Raw genomic sequence first — 20734 nt, 5'->3', positions numbered from 1 at the left:
TTTTCAGACCTACTCTTCTACTTTCCGTATCCAGTTCAGTAATCATGAGTTGTAATTCGTCTCCCGCGTTACTCATCAATACAATGTCATCAGCGAATCGCAGGTTACTGAGATACTCTCCATTAACTCTTATCCCTAATTCTTCCCCATCTAGGGCCCTGAAAACCACCTGTAAACACGCGGTGAATAGCATTGGAGAGATCGTGTCTCCCTGTCGTACGCCCTTCTTTATTTTGATTCTGTCGCATTTTTATGGAGGACTATGGTGGCTGTGGATCCGCTGTAGATTTCTTCTATTATGCTTATATAGGCTTCGTCGATGCCCTGATTCCGCAGTGCCTGCATGACTGCTGATGTCTCCACCGAATCAAATGCCTTCTCGTAATCTATGAAGGCTATATATAGGGGTTGGTTGTATTCCGCGCATTTTTCTATCACCTGATTGATAGTATGAATATGGTCTATTGTTGAGAAGCCTGTACGAAATCCTGCCTGGTCCTTTGGTTGATTGAACTCTAATGTCGTATTAGTTCTGTTAGCAATTACTTTTGTAAATAGCTTGTAGACAACGGACAGTAAGCTGATGAACCTGTAATGTTTCAGGTCCTTGACGTCCCCTTTCTTATGGATCAAGATGATGTTTGCATTCTTCCAAGATTCTGGTATCTTCCCCGTCGAGAGACACTTCGTATACAGGGTGGCCAGTTTTTCTAACATAATCTCTCCACCGTCTTTCAACAGGTCTGATGTTACCTGATCCTCACCAGCGGCTTTGCCTCTTTGCATTCCGTTTAGGCCTTTCTTTACTTCTTCTGTCAATACGGGTGGGATGTCAGATTCCTCTGGGCTATTGGTGCTTCTTACGTTATCATCCTGACTGTCTCAGCTGCTGTACGGATCTCTGTAGAACTCTTTCCGCTACCTCAACTATTCTATCCATATTGGTTGTGACCTTGCCTTCCTTGTCCCTTAATGCATACATCTGATTTTTGCTATGCACAGTTTTGTCTTGATAGCTTTGAGGCTTCTTCCGTTCTTTAGAGCAAGCTCAATTCTCTCCATATTATACTTTCTTATGTCGGCTACTTTACGCCTATTGATTAATTTCGAAAGATCCGCCAGCTCTAGTTTGTCTGTTGCAGTTGAGGCTTCCATGGCTTGACGTTTCTTAATGAGGTTTTTCGTCTCTTGGGATAGCTTACCAGCTAACCTGTCCTGTCCTGTCCTCTCCTGTCTAACCTGTCCTGTCTAACGACTGTACCCCCGACTTCCGCTGCACACTCCTTAATGATACTAGTCAGATTATCATTCACTGCGTCAACGCTAAGGTCGGTTTCCTCGGTTAAAGCCGCGTACCTATTCTGAAGTTAAACTCTGAATTCCTGTACTTTCCCTCTCAGAGCTAGTTCATTAATCGGCTTCTTGCGTATCAGTTACTGCCGTTCCTTCCTCAAGTCTAGTTGAATTCTATATCTTACCATTTTATGGTCACTGCATCGGATCTTGTTAACTACTTCCACATCCTGTACAATGCCCGCGTGGACACACATTATGAAGTCTATTTCATAAAAAATGCCAGGCCTGCGCGGAAAGCGCAGCACAGTCACAGCGAAAGCTGGAAGAGCGGCATTTCTAGAACCCGTTGTAAACTCTCTTGGGGCTACTAATACAAGTACACTAGCAAGGTACCCACTACGCCATAAATCACAATATTTGTGAAATTGGGAAGCACCTACAACGCCATTATTCGTCATTGTGCGCAGAAGCGAGGTTCTAGCTACACATATGTAAGGCATTATGTGCACTTTGCTTACGTGACGACTGATGACGATGAAGAATGGTGGCTCAGCCCTTTGTAATGCGTTGGAAGCTTTAAACGGCTCACCAGTTACGTAATTCGCATTGGGTGACGCCCGGTCGCTATTTAACTCCCACCATGCAATATAACATACATTGACGTGAGAAAGAGAGACAGAGAGAGGGGGGAAGAACTTTATTGAGACCCTGAGGAAATGGATGATGGGCTCATGGGCTTCCTTGGCAACCAATGCAAGTGCACTTGCGAGGAACCCACTACGCTATAAATCATAATTTCTGTGAAGTGGGGAAGCAGCCACTATGCCATTTTTCGTCATTCAACGGAGAGCCGTGGTACCCGCTAAAAACATGTAAGGCATTATGCGCACTTTGTTAGTGTTGTGCCTGATGACGATGAAGAATTATTGCAGAACCCCTTGTAGTGGGTTGGAAGCATCCAACAGCCCACTCGTTGTGCAATTCGCATTGTGTGACGACTGGTTACAGAATTTGCGTTGTATGGTGCGTGGTTTTTTATTTCAGTCTTCTACCACACTAAATTACATATGTTAATGTGGTTCCTTCTTGACATGAAGCCTGTATAGCTTCGTTTTGCAAGGCTGTTCCAAGCACCGGCATGGCTCTGAGGTACAACACTGGGCTTCCACGCAGAGGGCCCAGGTTTGAACCCCGTTCCATCCTGGAAATTTTTTCTTATTTCGTTTTTTTTTTTATTTCGAGCCATAGTGGTTAAGGACACCGGCGGCGGCGGCAGCAGCGGCAGCGGCGGCGGCGGACAACTACGCCACCAAAAACGGCCGTTGAAATGATCTCATAACAGCTTTCGCTGTAATATACCTTACGCCAGGCTTAAACAGCGCCGCTGTTAGAACAAAGTCACACAACTCTGTCTTCTTGTCTCGTCTTTAAACGTATGCGCATCTTCGAAGAAAATACAGCTGTTACGACTTCAAACAGGGTGGACACTTCAGCCAAATGAACGTACAGTGCCGTCCACTTCTGTGTAGACCGCGCGAGCCGCAGTCTTTACGAGACGACACCTTATGGTTGGCCCTGGTTCCGAGCCTAACAGACATGCAGAACTATTTTTTATGTGTGGCGGCGATGAGAAGCACCTCCATTTGATTGAACACGCAGTAGACCTTGTGGCGTTTGCATCTCGCTTCACCGCGATGCGATAAATTGACCCGAACGGGTGGGTAATGTAACCCTGATCCTTTTGCAACAAATGGTGTGCGCTTACTGAGTGTTCGAGACGCCGTTCACTTTACACTGTCATTCGAACAGTCTGGAATCCAAAAAGGGTGTTTAGCATTTGTAAAATTTTCTAGATGCGTTGCGTATAGTCACTATGTTCGTTGTTTCCATATTTAGCAGATATCATTGTAAACAGGTGTACTTTTTTTAAAGCGTAATGTAGTGGCAAATGGAACGCGTTATCAACGTACGTGCATTTTTCTACATGCAGTGAGACTGCGCCTCAGACGACGCGCACATCCGGCGACGAACAAGCAGTTTAAAGCACGCAGGCTCCTTCGTTTGTTAGGCGGCGCATGCTCCAATGCGTAATGTCGCGGAGTCGGCAATCACCGCAATGCGTCGCCTCTTGGAGCGAATCAGGCTGGTCGAGGGCTCTACACATCGGTGGACGGCACTGTAAATATAGCCTGCTTTTCCGTACTGAAGTAAAGGAGAGGGAGGAGCACGAAGTGGTTGCAAGTTGGCAATAGATCACATTAAGTCAAAGCGTTGCGTCGCGCGCACGGAGTGCATTGTAGAAAGCTGTTGTGCTCTACAGACCATGTGTAATTCATCTTCCAATTAAGTTCAACTAATGTAAACGCAACCAACAAGGAAATGTGCGGGATTCCTTTAACATCTTCAATCACGCTGTCCTCAAATGGAGGCACGTCTTACTTTGAATGCCTTCATTCGTGACGTGAAATAAGAAATCTCAAGCGTTGCCCTTAAAGTAAAACTAACCAGTTGCTGACAAACAACCGACTCATAAGTCACTGTAGTACAGAGGGAAATGGAAAATAAAGGTTTAACAGGTATACTAGAAGCATCGACAGGTACACTACCAGCAAATTTAACAAGTACACTACCAGCATCAACGAGATGGTCGACGAAGTTGCTCTGCGTGTCACAGCTTTTAATACGTGTATTTCATCCATCGCAAAATCCTCGACTCAACAATGAGCGCTGCACTATACTTGGAACACTTCATTTCTTTTCATATACTATAGCGTGCCTCATGTAAGTCGTCAATTCTTGTAACTATCAAAATTTTTACAATTATGGAGATTGCAATGCTTAATCTAGCAGTCCCAATTTTCCCCTTTAAGATAAGCGCTATATTTAGAGGAGCTTGTTCAAATTTGAATGCCTTAAATGCACTAAATGATACTTCATATATGAAGAAGCTAAAGGTGAGGTAGTGATGGAGAAGGCGTTAATTCTGCAAGAGGAGTTGTACATATTCTTGTTTTTCTTCATTTACTTCGGTTTGCAGGAGTGAAACTAGGGACTGGGTTTGGCATTGATCTTTTGTGAGGTAATGCCCGGCAGGATCCAAAATTACATTGACTGAGCAATACGCGATGAGCCCAAGACCGCTCGATTTCGGTGAGTGAGTGAGTGTGCTAGACTGATCACCTGTAATGGTGGCCACCTCTTGCGCCAGGCGGAGCAGGAACTGTATCTGGGCGTCACCATCTTCGACCCCACTCACGCTGTCGTCGTCCCGCAGCTCGTCGTGCAGTAGCGACGCCTCGCGGGCGTTGAGCCCGTCGTCCATTGCCCGCCTGCATACGGATAGGTCGGTTATGTGCAACAGTCGAGGGTTTACCCATGGGGAACACGAGCTATTGCCGTTTCGAACGACCTGCACTAACTGTCGATAACCAAACGTGCTAGAGATATAAAGAGCGAAATTGTTCATCGGTGAATAGTCCAAGCAGGTGTAGCTATGGTCGTCTTAATAGCGGACACTGGTTCTTGCGATGGCAGCCGATAGTGAATGGAAAGTCCGACAAGCAGCTCGAGCATTGCCGAATTGGAACTTCAAGAGATCCCTGAAAGATTAAGCTCGATAACATAAGCCATCGGCAGGTCTCAGTAGTATAGCACGATGTTTTCAGGTGAATCAAATGTCCGTAATGTAATGTAGTATCTTTCCCGTAAAAACGATACCTATAACAAACATCACGAGTTTGTTTGAGTGTTTGTTTGTTTGTTTGTTTGTTTGTTTGTCTGTTGTTTGTTTGTTTGTTCGTTCGTTGTTTGTTGTTCGTTCGTTCGTTTGTTTGTTTGTTTGTTTGTTTGTTTGTTTGTTTGTTTGTTTGTTTGTTTGTTTGTTTGTTTGTTTGTTTGTTTGTTTGTTTGTTTGTTTGTTTGTAATGCAAAGGCACGTCGCGGATTTCCGTTTTCTTCTCGCGTGCGCAGAATACCAAAAAAATCTGCCTGCATAACCAATTAGTGCGCTTTCGTGCTGAAACTCTCAGAGTCCACATTCACAAAACATCATCGTCTTACACTACAGCTGTTCGAAAGATGAAACTTCAGCCACGAAGCTGGGGATATTATTATCAGCGAAGGAAGCTAGCCAATGAAAAACAGGACTAACGAACTACACGGGTTATACGCTCGACCCCAGGTAGCCCGTGTTCTTAATTAACCTGTGCCATATTCGTAACCTCACAAGCTCAATGTGGGCGCGTATTTCAGCGGTTATCGCCGTTCTTTTGGGAATGTTCAAGTGAATTACAAGCTCTTCGCCAAACCCTATCACTAAGTTCGTTGCAAACTCCTCACCTTCAAGATCGCTTGATAATGTCAACTTCTGCGGTATGTTACGACATGTTTGCTTATAGTACTCTATTGTTTAAGATCGCGCGTTTTATTTGACATTCGCTTGAGAGTTCTAGCGACGATGCACCAAACTTAGTGAAAGCTTGGCGATTTTTTTTGTCTCAGTCTAGTGACATAGTGACATCACCTAAACAGAAAGTTGGCGACACTTATAGTGGACTGTTCTAGTTCACTATAACCACCGTGGTAGTTCACGTACTGAGGTGAAGTCTTCAGCTCGTATCCGCAGACAACGTGTTTAGTCAGAGGTTATATCCGATCGGATAAGAAACGATGCATGTAGCAATAGAAGTCAAACTCCAAGACAGCGCGACTTCCTTGCCTTTGTTTTATTTTCGTTAACTAAACATCGAAAAAAAAAGTTCGCGCCGGAAGAGTTCCAACTTCCGATTAATTACGTTCGAGCTATTTTTGAGGCAACGTTAGCGAAACACGTAAGTTATTGGAGCTTACGAGAACAATGCGCGCTTGGCTTCCGTTTCTTGCGACAGCTGTCGAAAAAATCGCGTATCGCAATTTGTGGAAAAGGCCCCGAGTTCTGTGGTCGCGCCATTCCTTTTGTAAAAATAACAATAAAAACGGCGGAGACAGAAAAAGGATGAGAGTGTCGGCATACGAGTTATTTTACCCCCTCCTATTATGATAACGAAGGTTCTTTCTCGTGCGCCTGCATGTGCGAAATCGAATAAGTTTCACACGTGCTCTGACTTAAAGCGGATGCGAAACTCGATTTCCTGCCAGCAGCTGCCAAAAGAAAATTCCTGAAGCTGCCATTTCTCAAACGAAGCTTATTCCGCTTTCTTTTCTTCATTTTATTATTCTACGTTTTTTTTTTTTGCCGGTCTGCGACAATAAATGCGGTTATGTGGACAGAGACGGTAATTCTTCCGCCGCAATGCATTCACCCGAGAAGTTAGTTGGCCGACGTACGAGGAAGCTTCTTTTTTCTCCTTTAATTTTTTTTTTTTTTGAGGCGGGAGGCGCCAAACGTGCAGTAACACGGTTGTTGTTGTTGTTGTTGTTGTTGTTGTTGTTGTTGTTGTTGTTGTTGTTGTTTTTGTTGTTTTCATTGGATATTTTCTTGTTGTTGTTACTTTCCTAAGCGTTACCTCATTCAAAAGTAAAAGCGCCTTTCCTGCCCCTTCACTAAAGCGGAAGCCCTTCAGACACCTATTGGACAAAGCCGAAATGAAGCCACTCTGCTTTGCCGCTTATGGCAAAGAGTGGCTTTCACGAAGTCATTCTCCTTTTCAATCTAAATGGCTGACAACCCGTTTTGTGACAACTGTGGTAGCGAGGAGACACTACAGCACATCTTCTGCGACTGTCCTCGCTACAATGCGCAGAGAAAATCACTGGCGTGTGACTTCGTGCGTGCGCGCTCTCTCACTCTATCTGTATCCTTAAAGCTCCCCCATCCAATTCAGCCGAGACTGTCCATCATGGAGGAAGGAAAAATAAGGAGAGACCCTGACGTCACATTCGTGAAGCCTCCACATCGCAAACACCCGCATCGCCTCCTAGCGAAGGAGCCTCGAAACATTTCGCGATTTCCGCCGTGTCGTTTGCAAGCGCATGCGCGATTCGAGCCTTTTTTTTTTTTTCGCCGTGCAAGCGGTCCCGCGGCGGAGTTGATTCACGCACGCTGCTCCTTGTGTGTGTACTTTAGGAAAGCTACGCAATGCCCAGCTGTTGCGTATGGTTGCGTAGACCCGGTGCAAAGCGTGTGCACCGTGGAAAGTACCGGGTGTCACTTTTCATGTGTACGTACACGTTCGCTTCATTGCTGATCACTAATGCATGGTATTTGCATGCGAAGCTCTCGGATGTGCGCTCTGCTGCTTCTTACTCATTGTGTCAACTCAGAACACACGTGAACTTTTGTTTTTGGCGTCTGACGCGCCGTACATAACATGCGCCGAAGGCATCGTACGTTTTTAGAGGCTGTGTCGTTCAACAAAAGGGCAATAAACTTATGTTGTCGTTCTCGGACTACGTGATGTATGTATTGTGCGGTATGCGCTCGCTGCGTGCTTGTTGTGTGCGTACTGGAATTACAAACTTTACGTGCAAGATCGCGTATACAATACAGCGGCGTCCTCTTTTCGACGTGAAGTTATGTCAACTATAGGATGGCGTTGCGCCGAGTAGCTGCTACGCTCACTCCATATACACGAACAAAGAACCGCTAATCCGGCAACAGATCGGGAAATCGGGCTACGAGAAAGGGAAGGCCTAACGCCCAGCAGAACGCGTAAGTCACTGCTAGGTGAGTTCGAATACGATGATGCAGGGGCTGAACGTTTTTCATCACGGCACGTACCGGTATTCTGTACTGTTGCACAAAAACGCTCCACGAAGAATTTCAGCACGAAGTGCTCGGGCCTGCCACGCACGAACAGCCTGGTAAACGTCTGCTTGCAACATTTTACTGCGTGCGAACCGCACAATACGCGCTAAGTTTACGCCGGGACTACAAATCTGCGCAGAAGCTAACCACCGCGGAGAGCACGCCGCCGGACGTCTGCTGTTTTGTTTGCCCCATACCGGTTTGTTTGCCCCATAAATCCGACGTCACTTCCGCCACACTTTTCGCAATACATTGAAGTACGATAGGGCCACTCCTTAGTATTCTTTCCTCCATGTTGTCCATATAATTGCTATCGCAATAAAAATTGAAGAGTCGTAAGAAAACGAAACTCATTTTTGCCTGGTTCCGGTTTTTCGTGCGACAAATTTCATGCGTATGATACGCGGGGTGCGCTATATTATGTACAAATGCTCCGAGTTCCGTTGCTATGGAAACAGCATCTTGCGAATTAAACAAGTTCGAACCCCCGCACCCCTTTCGATTACGGTGTCTCCACATGGAAACGCGTTATTTTCAATGTTGAATTACGATACATTTCTCATTATTTCACATTTCCTGCGTTAATCATTAATTAGATGCAAGACGTAATGCATTCAGTAGTTTCAGTATGAAAGCGCTGGTGCTTCCATACTGAAGAAGTGCCACGTACTTTCTCATGGCACCGGTGAAGCATTTCAGTTTGCATAAAACTATTTTACAGACGAGTTTCGGTGCTGCCATGCTGGGCTGTTAACCTTGCCGTGTTTTATCTTGAACAACTAAGCGAACAGTGTTACGGTGGGCGTATAGATATGACAACTGTTGGGTTGGTGCATTCGGCGTTACCTGACTTTATCAGTTCGCGTCAGGAGATACAAAAATAAGAAAACATTCGTTTAACAGCCCATGATGGCGGCGCCCATATGCCTTACGTAACATAGTCTATACTTGACGGCAGATAGTCTTGTATGCCAAGCAAGTGAACAATTTAGGGCATGTTGGATCATGAGAGAAGAACCCTTACTTTTGTAAGTCGATAGGTGAGGCACGCGAATCTTCTGAACTTAGAGAAAGCGGCGTCTTTTTTTTAAAAATATATATATACTCACACAAGTTCATCCCACAAGGCAGGATCCTTATCGGACACCACTTGACGGAGTGCCTTGACCACTGCTGACGGCTGCGAACGAGAAAAGAAAGAAAAAAGACGAAGTGTGACTCCAAATGATTTATTTATTTATTTATTTATTTATTTATTTATTTATTTATTTATTTATTTATTTATTTATTCATTTATTTATTTCCAATACTGTGAGCCCTTTCGGGCTCTTACAAGGTGGGAAAGTTTACAACATTGGAAGAATATATGCAAACAACATAGTACAAACAGCACAATGCGAACTCAAAAACAAATCTATAAACAGCGCATAAAAATACAAAACAGCAGCATAGCGATGATGTTGTGCAGATATACATAACAATAAGAATCTCAGAATTAGACACCGAGTGACTGAAGCTTGTCTTCAAAACTCGCGAGCGAATTCACACCATCAAACATTTCCGGGCTTAGTTTATTCCACTATTCAATTGTCTTGACCAGCAGAGAACGCAGAGAATGATAGTCCGAAAAATCGTACTTGCCGCTTAGCGGTAAACTAGTAAGTTACAAGATCAATAAACGAGACAGGTCGCGAGGTCGCCAGTTCGTATCCTTGTTGCGGCAGCCTCATGTTCAAGGGTGTGGAATGCAAAAATACTAATGTGTTTAGAGTGAGACGCACGTTTAAAAAAGAACAAAACTCCGGGAAGTCAAAATTAGTTCGATGCCCGCCAACACGACGTGCTTCAATTACCACTGGGTGGCACGTGTCCATCATACTGCTCCGTCCCAGCGATGAAAGAAGATGCACACTATCTAATACGGAACATGTCAAGACTTGTAATCGGAACGCTCCCGCCTCCTATAGTATAATGCAAGCTTGGCCTTCGCAACAGCGTCACGACCGGCTATGACCGCTAGATCCACGATAAGCCGACACAAATGCGCACGCACGCGTGTGCCTACACACATACGCCCAAAAGCGCATGCACACGAACACAAGCGCGCCTACGCGCGCCTTAGTGTGTGTGTGTGTGTGTGTGTGTGTGTGTGTGTGTGTGTGTGTGTGTGTGTGTGTGTGTGTGTGTGTGTGTGTGTTTTATTGCATGCATGGATGAGTGCGTGCAGGCGTATGTACGCCAAATAAACATATTACATTGCAAAGAGTGGCTTTGTGTCACAGCTTTGCACAATTTATGGAGCGGTAACTTCCCGAGTTCAGTTGTTTAAAAAGAGAGAGAGAGAGAGAAAATAACGGCAGTTGTTGCGTCTTGTTTTTCGTCACGTTCCTAATTCTTACTTGGAATCTCGGGACATTAACTTCATGCAGCTTCGTCTTGTTAAAATACTTCAGTTAAGTGCACGTTACGCAGGTTAAGAGAGATACATACGCTCTAGAACAGACATCTGTGTTAGCAACAACTTGTAGGTTTGGGCGAGTCGGTTCATGATGCGAAAACTAGAAGCAGCGCGAAAAAAACGACGACAAAAATAGGAACACACACAACAGGACTAGCGCTGAATCAGCGCTAGTCCTGTTGTGTGTGTTCCTAATTTTGTCGTCGTTTTTTTCGCGCTGCTTCTAGTTTTCGCAACAGACATCTATTTCTCATCCGTAAAATAAGCGTGAATCAAAAAGCAACTAATATAGCGTTGCTGCTCAGCAGCTCGTTACAACGCTGCTGCCTAAGTAAGATATTCCCTGATGTCACCGACTATTAAAAAAATAAAAAAGTTCACCCTGAAAAGGAAGATAATAAAATGCAACCATAAGTAAAAATGTATAATATTGAAAAGTAACACTCTGCAGCTATCGCAGAAAAATAAGCTTTAACTGCGTGGAAGCTGGTAGCGGTTTTCGCGGCTACAGCAAAATGTTTTTAATGAGCCACTCCGCAACTCTTATTATTATTTCTTCTTCTATGAGCTTTGTACATACTGCGTGTGCGCACCAGTGACGAGGGATTGCACTTTTGTAAGAAGCTAATCCACCATCGAAATCCTTCATGGCATTAAAAGAGGCGCTTCGTTGGATAATAGTGCGAACGTACGGCAAAAACCACGTGAGACGGCCGCAGTAATTAAGCCCATTTTAAAGAGGCTTTTTCTGTGTTAGTTTTTTTTCTTTTGTACGCTGCGTTTATTTCATGCCGTGCTAACATATGGCATCACATTCTTGTGCATCCCGTAGCTTTGGACAGTCATGCTAAATATCGGTTCGTCTCGCGTAGGAATAAATTAAACTTCGAGACAAAGTTCGCTTCGACGTAAATTGATATCTCTCTAGCGACCTACTTATATTTACTATCGTTATCATCATTATCTTTTATACTACATTTTAGCCTTGCAATATAACTGCTGAGGTGTTCTTTTCCTTTTTTTCCGCAGGCCGCAAGGAAACTAGGCGGCCGTGGTATTAAATGCGGAGCAGTTTAAGAGGGCGCCCTTTCGTAGTCTCATATGTCTCGCGTTGGCGTCACGCAGGCTCCACGTTCGATACACATAAGCCGAACAGACTGCACATTTGAAACGCCAGCGCTTGCTTGCCCGGGAACGCTAGCGGCGCCAAAGGCCTAATTCGTCTGTCCGAGCCAGCGAAGCGACAGCGAAGCGACAGCGAAACGCCAGCGTCGGGAGTTAAGACACAGATCTACGGAAGACAGAAGCGGAGGCGTAGCGCCAGCGCCGGTAGTTAAACGCGCCACGCTCGGAGCAGGAAACAGTAGAAAAAAAGTACGAAGGAGAACATAGAATAGGAAATAGATATTCTCAGAAGAAATCAGATAGTCACAAGAAAAGAACAGAAAGTGGTATACAGGGTGTTTCAAAACATGTGTCCGAAAATCCCCGAAAGTGAAATCCGATCTTTGCTCGCTGTCATCATAATTACTTTTTCTGTGGTGACAGACATCCTAAGGTGACTAGGGAAATCAATTACGACACTAATTAAGAAAAGTTACTTAACTCTTTCGTTAGTGGATACAGGCGGTCCGGTCAAACGGGAGCCCTTCCCGCGAAGAGCCCATTGCCGCTTAGAGATTTCCAAAAAGCGGCCGCCGGTAATATTAGCACAGTACTCAAATCTGACCAATTACGGCGGCGAAACCGAAACCGAAACGGGGCAGAGCACCACATCATGTTCTTCCGAGACGACCAGAATGAGCGACCGTCGTTATATCAATCCATCGGTCGACTTCTTTTCGTGGGTGCGGGCTGCTTTTGCGATTACAGGATGCGTGGCGCTCGTGCGTTAACGAATGCAGAATAATTAACACCACCGCATTCGTTGTCATCAACAGTGACGTCACCGTGGTCGTCTGCTAGTTGCGCTCATCGGCGCTTCGGTGCCAGTTTTGCCGGTGAATTTGGCCTAACTGGATTACTCCGCAATAATTGCCAGAGGCCGCTTTTTCTAAATATGAAAGCGGCAACGGGCTCTTCGTAGGAACGACTTCAAGTCTCCCATTGGACTCGACCGCATATCACCCCTAGTTAAAAAGTTAATTAATTTAAGTTATTATAGTCGTAATTGATGTCTCTAGTGATCTTAAGATGACTGCCGCCACAGAAAAGGTATTTATTAAGGAAGCGAGCAAATATTCCATTTTCCTTATTTTCGAAGATTCCGGATACATTTATTGAAACACCCTGTATATTATCACATAATCACTCTAAAAGAGCAGAAAAGAGCAGGTAAACACAAGAAAAAACACAAAATACCAGAGGAGAACAAATAAACACAATATAAACACAAGGGAAACACTGGCTAATCGATGTTCCGCAGTTCGTAGAGCTTTCACTTGGGATAGAACTGTGATTTTTTCCTATTTGAATCTTCAATTTGTACTGAAAGGTGCATGAACACGTGTATGTGTTGTTGTCTGAAGTCGTACTGAGTTTCGAAGGTTCGAAAGTGAAGCTGCAAGTGAAGTCGAACGCACATGTGAAGTCGTTATGAAAATCGGTGTCGCAAGCGAGGAGCAAGAGCATGAGCCACACTTTTGTCGTCATAACCTACAAAGTAACTATACGATCTCTGGCGTGTAAAGAAATTCAGATATACCTAATACGTGCGTACCTATACTCAATCGCCACCACCTACGCATGGCCGTGCTAGAACATTTGCCGCGTCACCGCTTCCTGAGGCGAGATAGGGCGCCCACGCAAGTGCGCCGCACCGAACCAATATCACAAACTGTATTTGTGTTTTGTTTTTTTTATCAGCTCCGGGTGCGCATATAAATGAGCCGCATACCCTTTGTGAGCCATAAGCAATGCGGACCTGACGGATGAACGAACTACAACCGAATACGCCTGTTGTTCTTTTTTTATTATTATTAAATTAGGAAACTATGAACGAACACTTCTACCAATTCTCGGTATTCAGAGTTCCGCGAAGCTCCAATCCTATGGCATATGGACACGCATTCGATATTGTGAAAACCTCCGGCGTAACGAATACCTGACGCATCATTATGAAGGCGAGTGCCGTTTCGCGTCCTGCTTGGAATTCTAAGCGTGCACTCAAAAAACGGAAGGTTGGTATTTGCAACAGATGTGGCGCTAAATTCTTTGTTTTCTTTTTTTCTTCTTTACCGTTAGTGTGGTCCCGTCTTAGCTCGGGCCCTTCTTGCAGAAGCTTCATGAATGCCGCTTCTTGATCAATTCACGCTGGCCAAGACGGCGCTGGATTTTACAATGAGCCACCTACGCTGACGTCACCTTCTTTTTATTTTATTTTCTCTTTCTTTGTCTTCTCGCTCGAGATTCGGCACACTGACGCTCCTCATCGGCGTTAGCTGGCTTCGCAGAGAAGCCAACTTGCGGGGTACGAAGGCCGCTGTATGGCTGGCGCTATTCAGGGAGAACGCTTGGAATGCAACTTCGTCCGCCCACGGGTTGCGCGTGTAGCACATACCCAGACGTGCGCGTATGCGAGTACACTCGGTTCTGAGCCACAGGCACAGAATGTCGCTCCGGGGCACGCCGGAATCTCACCCGTAGCGCGTAGAAAAGCGGCATTCGCTCGAGAGCAGCGATCAATTTTCGTACAGCCCGCTTACGAGATGAAAAGGGGGGAGGGAGGGGGAGGGGGGAGGGGAGGAAAGGGGGAGGAGGGGAGGAAAGGGGGAGGAGGGGGGAGAAGTCCGAAGACGCAAATGGGGACAGTGCGAGACACGAGTTTGTGCATACATAGCGAGAAAGGCAAAGCGTCACCGTAGTCTGGAGAAACGCTTCCTCACGCTTCCCGTCAAAAAGTGTGTGGATTGCGTTGGCTTTGGATTCAAACAGTAGCTTTCTTCGTTCCTGTATTCTCGTTCTTGCGATTTCTCTCTTTTGTCTAACTCTATGTCCGCAAAGTTTCGTTTTTGTTCCTCTTGCAGTATTTCCAATTATATTTTTCTTATTTCAAGTTGTCTCGGAAGCGAACGGAAACAAGAATAGACGTTACCAGGCAGGCATTGCCGGATGCATAGCGACACTGAAATTTGGAATGAGGAAAAATACGGCGAGTAGACGAGCTGCGCAGTCCGGGAGTTTTTAGTTACATCGAAAAGACAGAAAGTGGGGCGAACGGTTAGGAATGGGGAAAGAAACTTCTCGAATAGAGCATTAGGCAACCACGCTCGAGAGACTGCAAGCACGGAGCAAAAAAAAAAGAAGAAGAGGAAAGCCAAGTTCCTGAGCCTCTGCTGTAATGTAGTTCTTTGAATCCCTTTAAGGGTGTCGTCGAAGAAACCGCAATACAGGCTGACGCAAGAGGCGGGCCGCCCAACTTGTTGCCATAGGCGACAGACCGCAGTGGAAAAGTTTAGCGAAGTCCCTTTGAAACTGCTACCTTTTCTTCTTTTGAACCGTTTGGTTATTCAGAGCCAGGATGCGTACGTGTGAAATGATCTTGCTAGCTTTCTTTTTTTCCCCTATCTTATGCATATGTCTGGTAACGTTCCAGTCATGCCTTTACTGTACCCACGATTGCAACTGGATTCATTCATTCAGTGAGTGATTGATCGACCGATGGATTTATCGAGATCTCGTAGGATTTGGGGCACGTGCGACACTTCAAAAGGCAACGTAGAGTTAAGTTGGCATTGAAAATGACTTCGCATTTCACCACCATCACAGTGCGGCCGCCACTGACGCAGGGCCCGTATTCACAGAAACGTCTTACGCTAAACATTTTCGCGAGATAATATTTCCGCCAATCACGATGCAAGATTAATGAAGCCGGCTGTCCAATGGAAAAAACGCACTTACGAAAGAGAAGTTTTGAAAATTCGGCCCCAGGACGGCAGAGCCATCAAAACACAGCGACAGCCGCAGCGCTGGCTAGAAAGTAAACTGGTGCTCCATTCTTCTGCTAGTCTCCAAGAAGAAAAATACACCAAGCAAAAGGCGTGCTCGAAATAAACTGCTGCCTTCTGAGAACTATATTGTCGCTTTGCTAGCACGGAACTCAAAACTTTGCCACCAATAGCGTCATCAGTGGCGCTTGTTGTGGTGCCCTCAAGTATTTAGCTATAGTTGCATCGCCTTCACCAACCTCGTAGCGCTTATAAACGCCTAGCACGCAGTCTCAATAGTCAGAGACAACACAAACAGCCAATAAAACAGGAGCAATCGGCTGTAATATCGCTCAAGTTAACTACAGTCCATGTGCCTTCGTGGGAAAAGGGAAGGCGACGCTGTTTCTCGTCGTCGCATAGGACTCCATTACGCGCAGAAATAAAGGAAGGGAATAAATCTTCAGCGCCGCTTATATAGTATGGGGGTACCTTCCTCAATATGCGCGAACGGAAAGCACCCGACGCCAGCCTGTTTCCTTAGCTAGTGCATAGCTCGGGTGTCGGAAAACCTGACTTCAACAATGCACCGTGCAAAAAAAATATAAATAAATAAACGAAACCAAAAATGCATGCATAGGCGATACGAGACGGTATCGGCCGTCTCTCTTTCAGGTCCAGTTTACGTGAGCGCTAGCCTTCCGCGCAGGGTCACCGTTTTCTTTGTTTCTTGGTTCGCTGTCTTGTGGCGCTCATAGTTTCTTCCTCCATAACGGGTCTTACGAGAATCGATGGCTGAACTAAGACGTTGGCTCGCCCAGACGGTAATCACCTATCCGTGCGAGACCGGAGGAAACGAAAAACAAAATTATGGTTACTCTTTTGTTTCCTGGAGACGAAGATAGAAGGCGGCGGCAGAGTACGAGGGTAGAATGCTCGCAGTTAGGGTAGCGTAACTAAAGCGTTATACGTTAAAAGTGCCCCGTCCGGGGCACGACATCGCCAGACGGGTCACGCTTTTACTGCCACGAAGCGCTGTAGGAAATAGGTAATGATGCGCGCGACGAGTGAGACAACTCACGTGTACTCCTTGTTATTTTAGGAGCGCGTAATGAGTAACGACATCTTGCCTTTTAGAGGAAAACTGACTTCTAAGAGGAATACGGGAAAATTCTCATTCCCTGTCGTCATAATAGTAGAGAGAGAGATAAAGAGAGAGAGAGGAGGGTAAAGGAAAGCAGGGACGTTAACCAGAGATCATCAGCTGGTTCCCCTGTACTTTGGAAGGTTAGAATAACAGAGAGCTGAAGTTCTCGAAGTTTTACCCTCCATATGAATTCCGCATGCTGGTTAGCTACCCTCATCCAGTCGGCGTACATCTGCTTCTGGCGGCGATCGTCACGCGAAGTTGAGCAACGGACCTTGAGGCATTACTGGTAAAATCTCACTTGACGCCATGATTCCGCTGTCAATATGGCACATATCCTCCTGGCATGTCCGGTAGATGGTTGCAGAAAGCCGCACGTGTGCTGGCAGTATTCTCCTAGATCGTCGAAACCGCTGTTAAATTTTTCGTCGAAGCACTCGAAGGTTGTAAAAAACGGCATCGCCATGTCTTGCCTTAAGTCAGCCCTCACCAAGTCGTGTGAGCACAAAATGAGTGATAGCTTTAACGCACAGGTTAAACGTCTTTTAGATGCAGGGTATCCTCGTGATGCAGTGGCCACGGTCGCTGAACGTTTAAAGAAGTCTATTGTGTTAAGTACGAGCATGGTTGCAGAAAGCGATAGGAAGAAATGTGTCGTAGGTATACCGTACATTCATCGCGTATCTCACAGGCTAAAGAAAGTAGGAACTAGATACGGCGTTAATGTTATTTTCACGGCTGCCAATAAGCTAGGTAAGATTTGTGCCGCTGTGTAGAGGAAGAATGAGCGAGTAAAAGACAAGAAGCGGACCGATATTTGTTTCGTAAAACACACCAACAAATTCACTGATTGCCGTACGAGTGTGGTGTATAAGGTCCCTTTAAGCTGCGGCCGCTTCTTCGTAGGACAGACGGGCCGATGCATCAACCAGAGATTGTTGGAACATAAGAGATCGCTAACAGGAGGCTCACCTTCTAATCTATCTTTACATTGTCGAGATTCTAAGTGCACGCCAAAATTCGATGAATGCGCAGTGTTGTACCGGCATAGAAATGAAGAAACGCGCCTGATGATTGAAGCATGGCATATCGAGAATAGTGGTAGCGCATGCATGAGCCAACCGTCGATTAACTTGCATAAAGATGAAATCAAATGCCTTAACAGTTATCTTCCACGTAGACCGCCACGCGTGCCGGATTGATAGGTTCGCCTATTGCATGGGCATGCGCAGATAAGTTTTCGTGCCTTCTTTCTTTTCAGTCGTTGTGCGTCTCTTCAGTTGTTAGTCGGCCTTTGTGGTGTCCTGACTTCTTTCTTGTGTCCGTGTTTGCACGCCCTGTCTTTTTAGAATGAATACTTTGGAAGGGAACTGTTTGGAGGAATGGAAGGGGAGAAGAGTCTATGAAGGCGCCACAATGTCTCGTTCGCTGTGTGAATGTCCAACTAACGCACAAGACTACCGCAGCTACATTGCTCTTCAAGGCGTTAACCACTTTACCATGACGTTGCAGTTGATGCTGCTACAATGCCTGACACCCTATCAGATATCAAATATTGTAGGGAGCGCGGAAGTGCATGTGCCATCACTCACTCACTCACTCACTCACTCACTCACTCACTCACTCACTCACTCACTCACTCACTCACTCACTCACTCACTCACTCACTCACTCACTCACTCACTCACTCACTCACTCACTCACTCACTCACTCACTCACTCACTCACTCACTCACTCACTCACTCACTCACTCACTCACTCACTCACTCACTCACTCACTCACTCACTCACTCACTCACTCACTCACTCACTGAATAAAATGTCAACACATACATTAAACACAAAAGGTGTGGTCGGGAAAACGAGACCGAGGCTGCTCTAGGGTAGCTCGAGCTGCCCGAACACCATATTTTTCTGAAGTGGAAAGCTAAGCTAAAAATTCAGCCAGCTAAGAAAACCACTCTGTGAAACGAAAGAACCAAGAAGTAATACGGCTTTGAGCGCTTTCGCGGACTGCCAGGCAACTAAATTGTTTACGACATCGTATACCGCCTTTGTTTCCTACGGCAAGAACACATATATTACGCTCTCGTAAAGCAGGCTTGCTATAAACATTTTTGGGGAACCACTCAATCCTCGAAGCAACTCACGTGAACTATTGCACCCGGTTGCCTATAACACAGTACTATATGTTTCTGAAATATAGTGCATAGCTCCAGTAACCATAGGGTCACATCTTTCTTTCATGACTGGCCGTAGATTTCCTTTCTTGTCATCAATAAAAATCGTGTTTCAAGCTTATGCGCTTTAATTTCGGACAGCAGCATAACGAAGGTAATACTACACTACCTCTGGCAAAGACAGTAGCGTCCATTAAAGAAGCATGTGTATGAACGCGTAAAAGATTTACTGAAATGCTCGTTCCAATTTTGCATTCTGATGTCTCTGGGAACCAGAAACCGAATGGAAGCGCGGGCAATAAATCCACGGCGACGATGTTTGTCCGCCGACCAGCAATGATATAGAAATTGAATGTGAATGTTTAAAAGTAAAAGGCTTGCCCCGCCACGCTGGTATAGTGGTTGTGGCGCTCGACTGCTGGCTCGAAAGTCGCGGGACCGAATCCCGGCCGCGGCGGCTGCATTTTCAGTGGAGGCGAAAATGTTTGAGGTCCGTGTGCTGAGATTTAGGTGCACTTAAAGAACCCCAGGTGGTCGAAATTTCCGGAGCCCTCCACTACGGCGTCTCTCATACTCATATCGTGGTTTTGGGACGTTAACCCCCGGATATTATTAAAGTAAAAGGCTTCACGAAAAAAAAAAAGGCTACGGAGACAAGCGAGAACTCCCACTGTTTATTAAGGGGCGGAAGCACTGAATATAAACAGGGAAAATGTAGCACCAAGAGCACATGCGCAACTGAAGTCACGTGCGCAATAAATTGTAGTATACAGAGAGGAAAAGTTACGACACGCCATCCCAAACAGCGACGAGCATAACTGATTGTTTGGCTGATGTGCAAAGAACAATTCAGAGACTAAGGTTCGTGAACATCAATTTAGCGGTATGACGTAAGTGATTCAAGTGGTAGGCTAACGCACAGAGGGAGGTTAATGTACAAATCGCTGGGGAAAAATCACATGACGTATCTATGAAGGTTGATAGCTGCGTCTAGCAAGATTTGGATTTGTGGAACCCATGCTTTGGCTTGGAGAAAAACGTATTTTCATCGTGTAAACCAGCGGTGCTATCATGAAGTAAATGTCTTTGAATTTTGCAAGGCTCGGCTTTGCGTAGTCTTATATGACTCATACTGATACCCAGAAAAAAAAGAAGAAAGCTAGAAATAAGTTATCATGCCTATGACGTTCTAAACAAACGTGTCGTGCTCACTGTCGCTTCAGGTGACCAAATAAACAATCGTTTATCTGCAATAGGCGCATCGTGTGGTTTTTTCGAAGCACCTAACTTTACTGGCACCTTTCAGCAGGGTGCTGCTAATTACACTGCGAACATGCTGCACTGATGATGAACAAGCGCTAGATACTTACAATGAAAATTCAATATTCTCAATTTCTATGAGCATTTTTTTTTATGAATACACAATGGGTGTTGGCAAATCTCTCGTGTTTGTTGCTGTTCCATCCTCGTCATTTCATTTTTGACGCCTAAGGACAAGTATTTCCACCCCGAGCAAAACACGCACGCGTCATTAATTTTTAATCAACACTGGCGAACATTGCAGATAAGTACAGATATCTATCGTATGTCTCGTCTCTTGCAATAAAGTCATGGGTTTGAAGCGGTTGGGACAGAGATTGATATATTTACTACTCATTGCGCATACCATATTGCAACTTTTGTAACTGAAAAGACGGCGTCGCTGCACAGTCCACCGTTTATTATTATTTTTCAGCAGTGCCCATAAATACGATAGCTGCAGCTTTTACGATGCCGCTGCCATGCGTTGTGCTCGCCGTAAAACTGATGCTCAGATATAAAAAGTAAACCTTATTTCCTTTTTGGAATGCTAGGCAGTGCCTTGTGAACGTTTTGATTTTGTTCCCTCCCTACGGAGCGTACAACGTCGCGAACGATCGTAAACTTAATGGGCCGACAGCGCCTACAAATAAAAGGAAGACAATTATGAAAAAAAAACATAT

The 20734-nt window shown here is 45.3% G+C and overlaps 1 protein-coding gene across 2 annotated transcripts in view; it reads right to left on the bottom strand.

Annotated features, from left to right (window-relative positions):
* Nucleotides 1-20734, bottom strand: part of LOC119382966 (head-specific guanylate cyclase) — a 231646-nt gene that overhangs the window by 68771 nt on the left and 142141 nt on the right. For both annotated transcript variants that reach the window (XM_037650905.2, XM_037650906.2), the window contains exons 3-4: nt 9151-9221; nt 4477-4625 (exon numbers count right to left, since the gene is read on the bottom strand). In XM_037650905.2, the coding sequence (XP_037506833.1) occupies nt 4477-4625; nt 9151-9221 (220 nt within the window). The remainder of the gene's footprint in view (nt 1-4476; nt 4626-9150; nt 9222-20734) is intronic.

This window comes from Rhipicephalus sanguineus, chromosome 2 (assembly GCF_013339695.2).
Source record: "Rhipicephalus sanguineus isolate Rsan-2018 chromosome 2, BIME_Rsan_1.4, whole genome shotgun sequence".
Classification (NCBI taxonomy): domain Eukaryota; kingdom Metazoa; phylum Arthropoda; class Arachnida; order Ixodida; family Ixodidae; genus Rhipicephalus; species Rhipicephalus sanguineus.
Note: the sequence above shows the minus strand (reverse complement) of the source record. Positions and strands in the feature narration are given on the sequence as shown.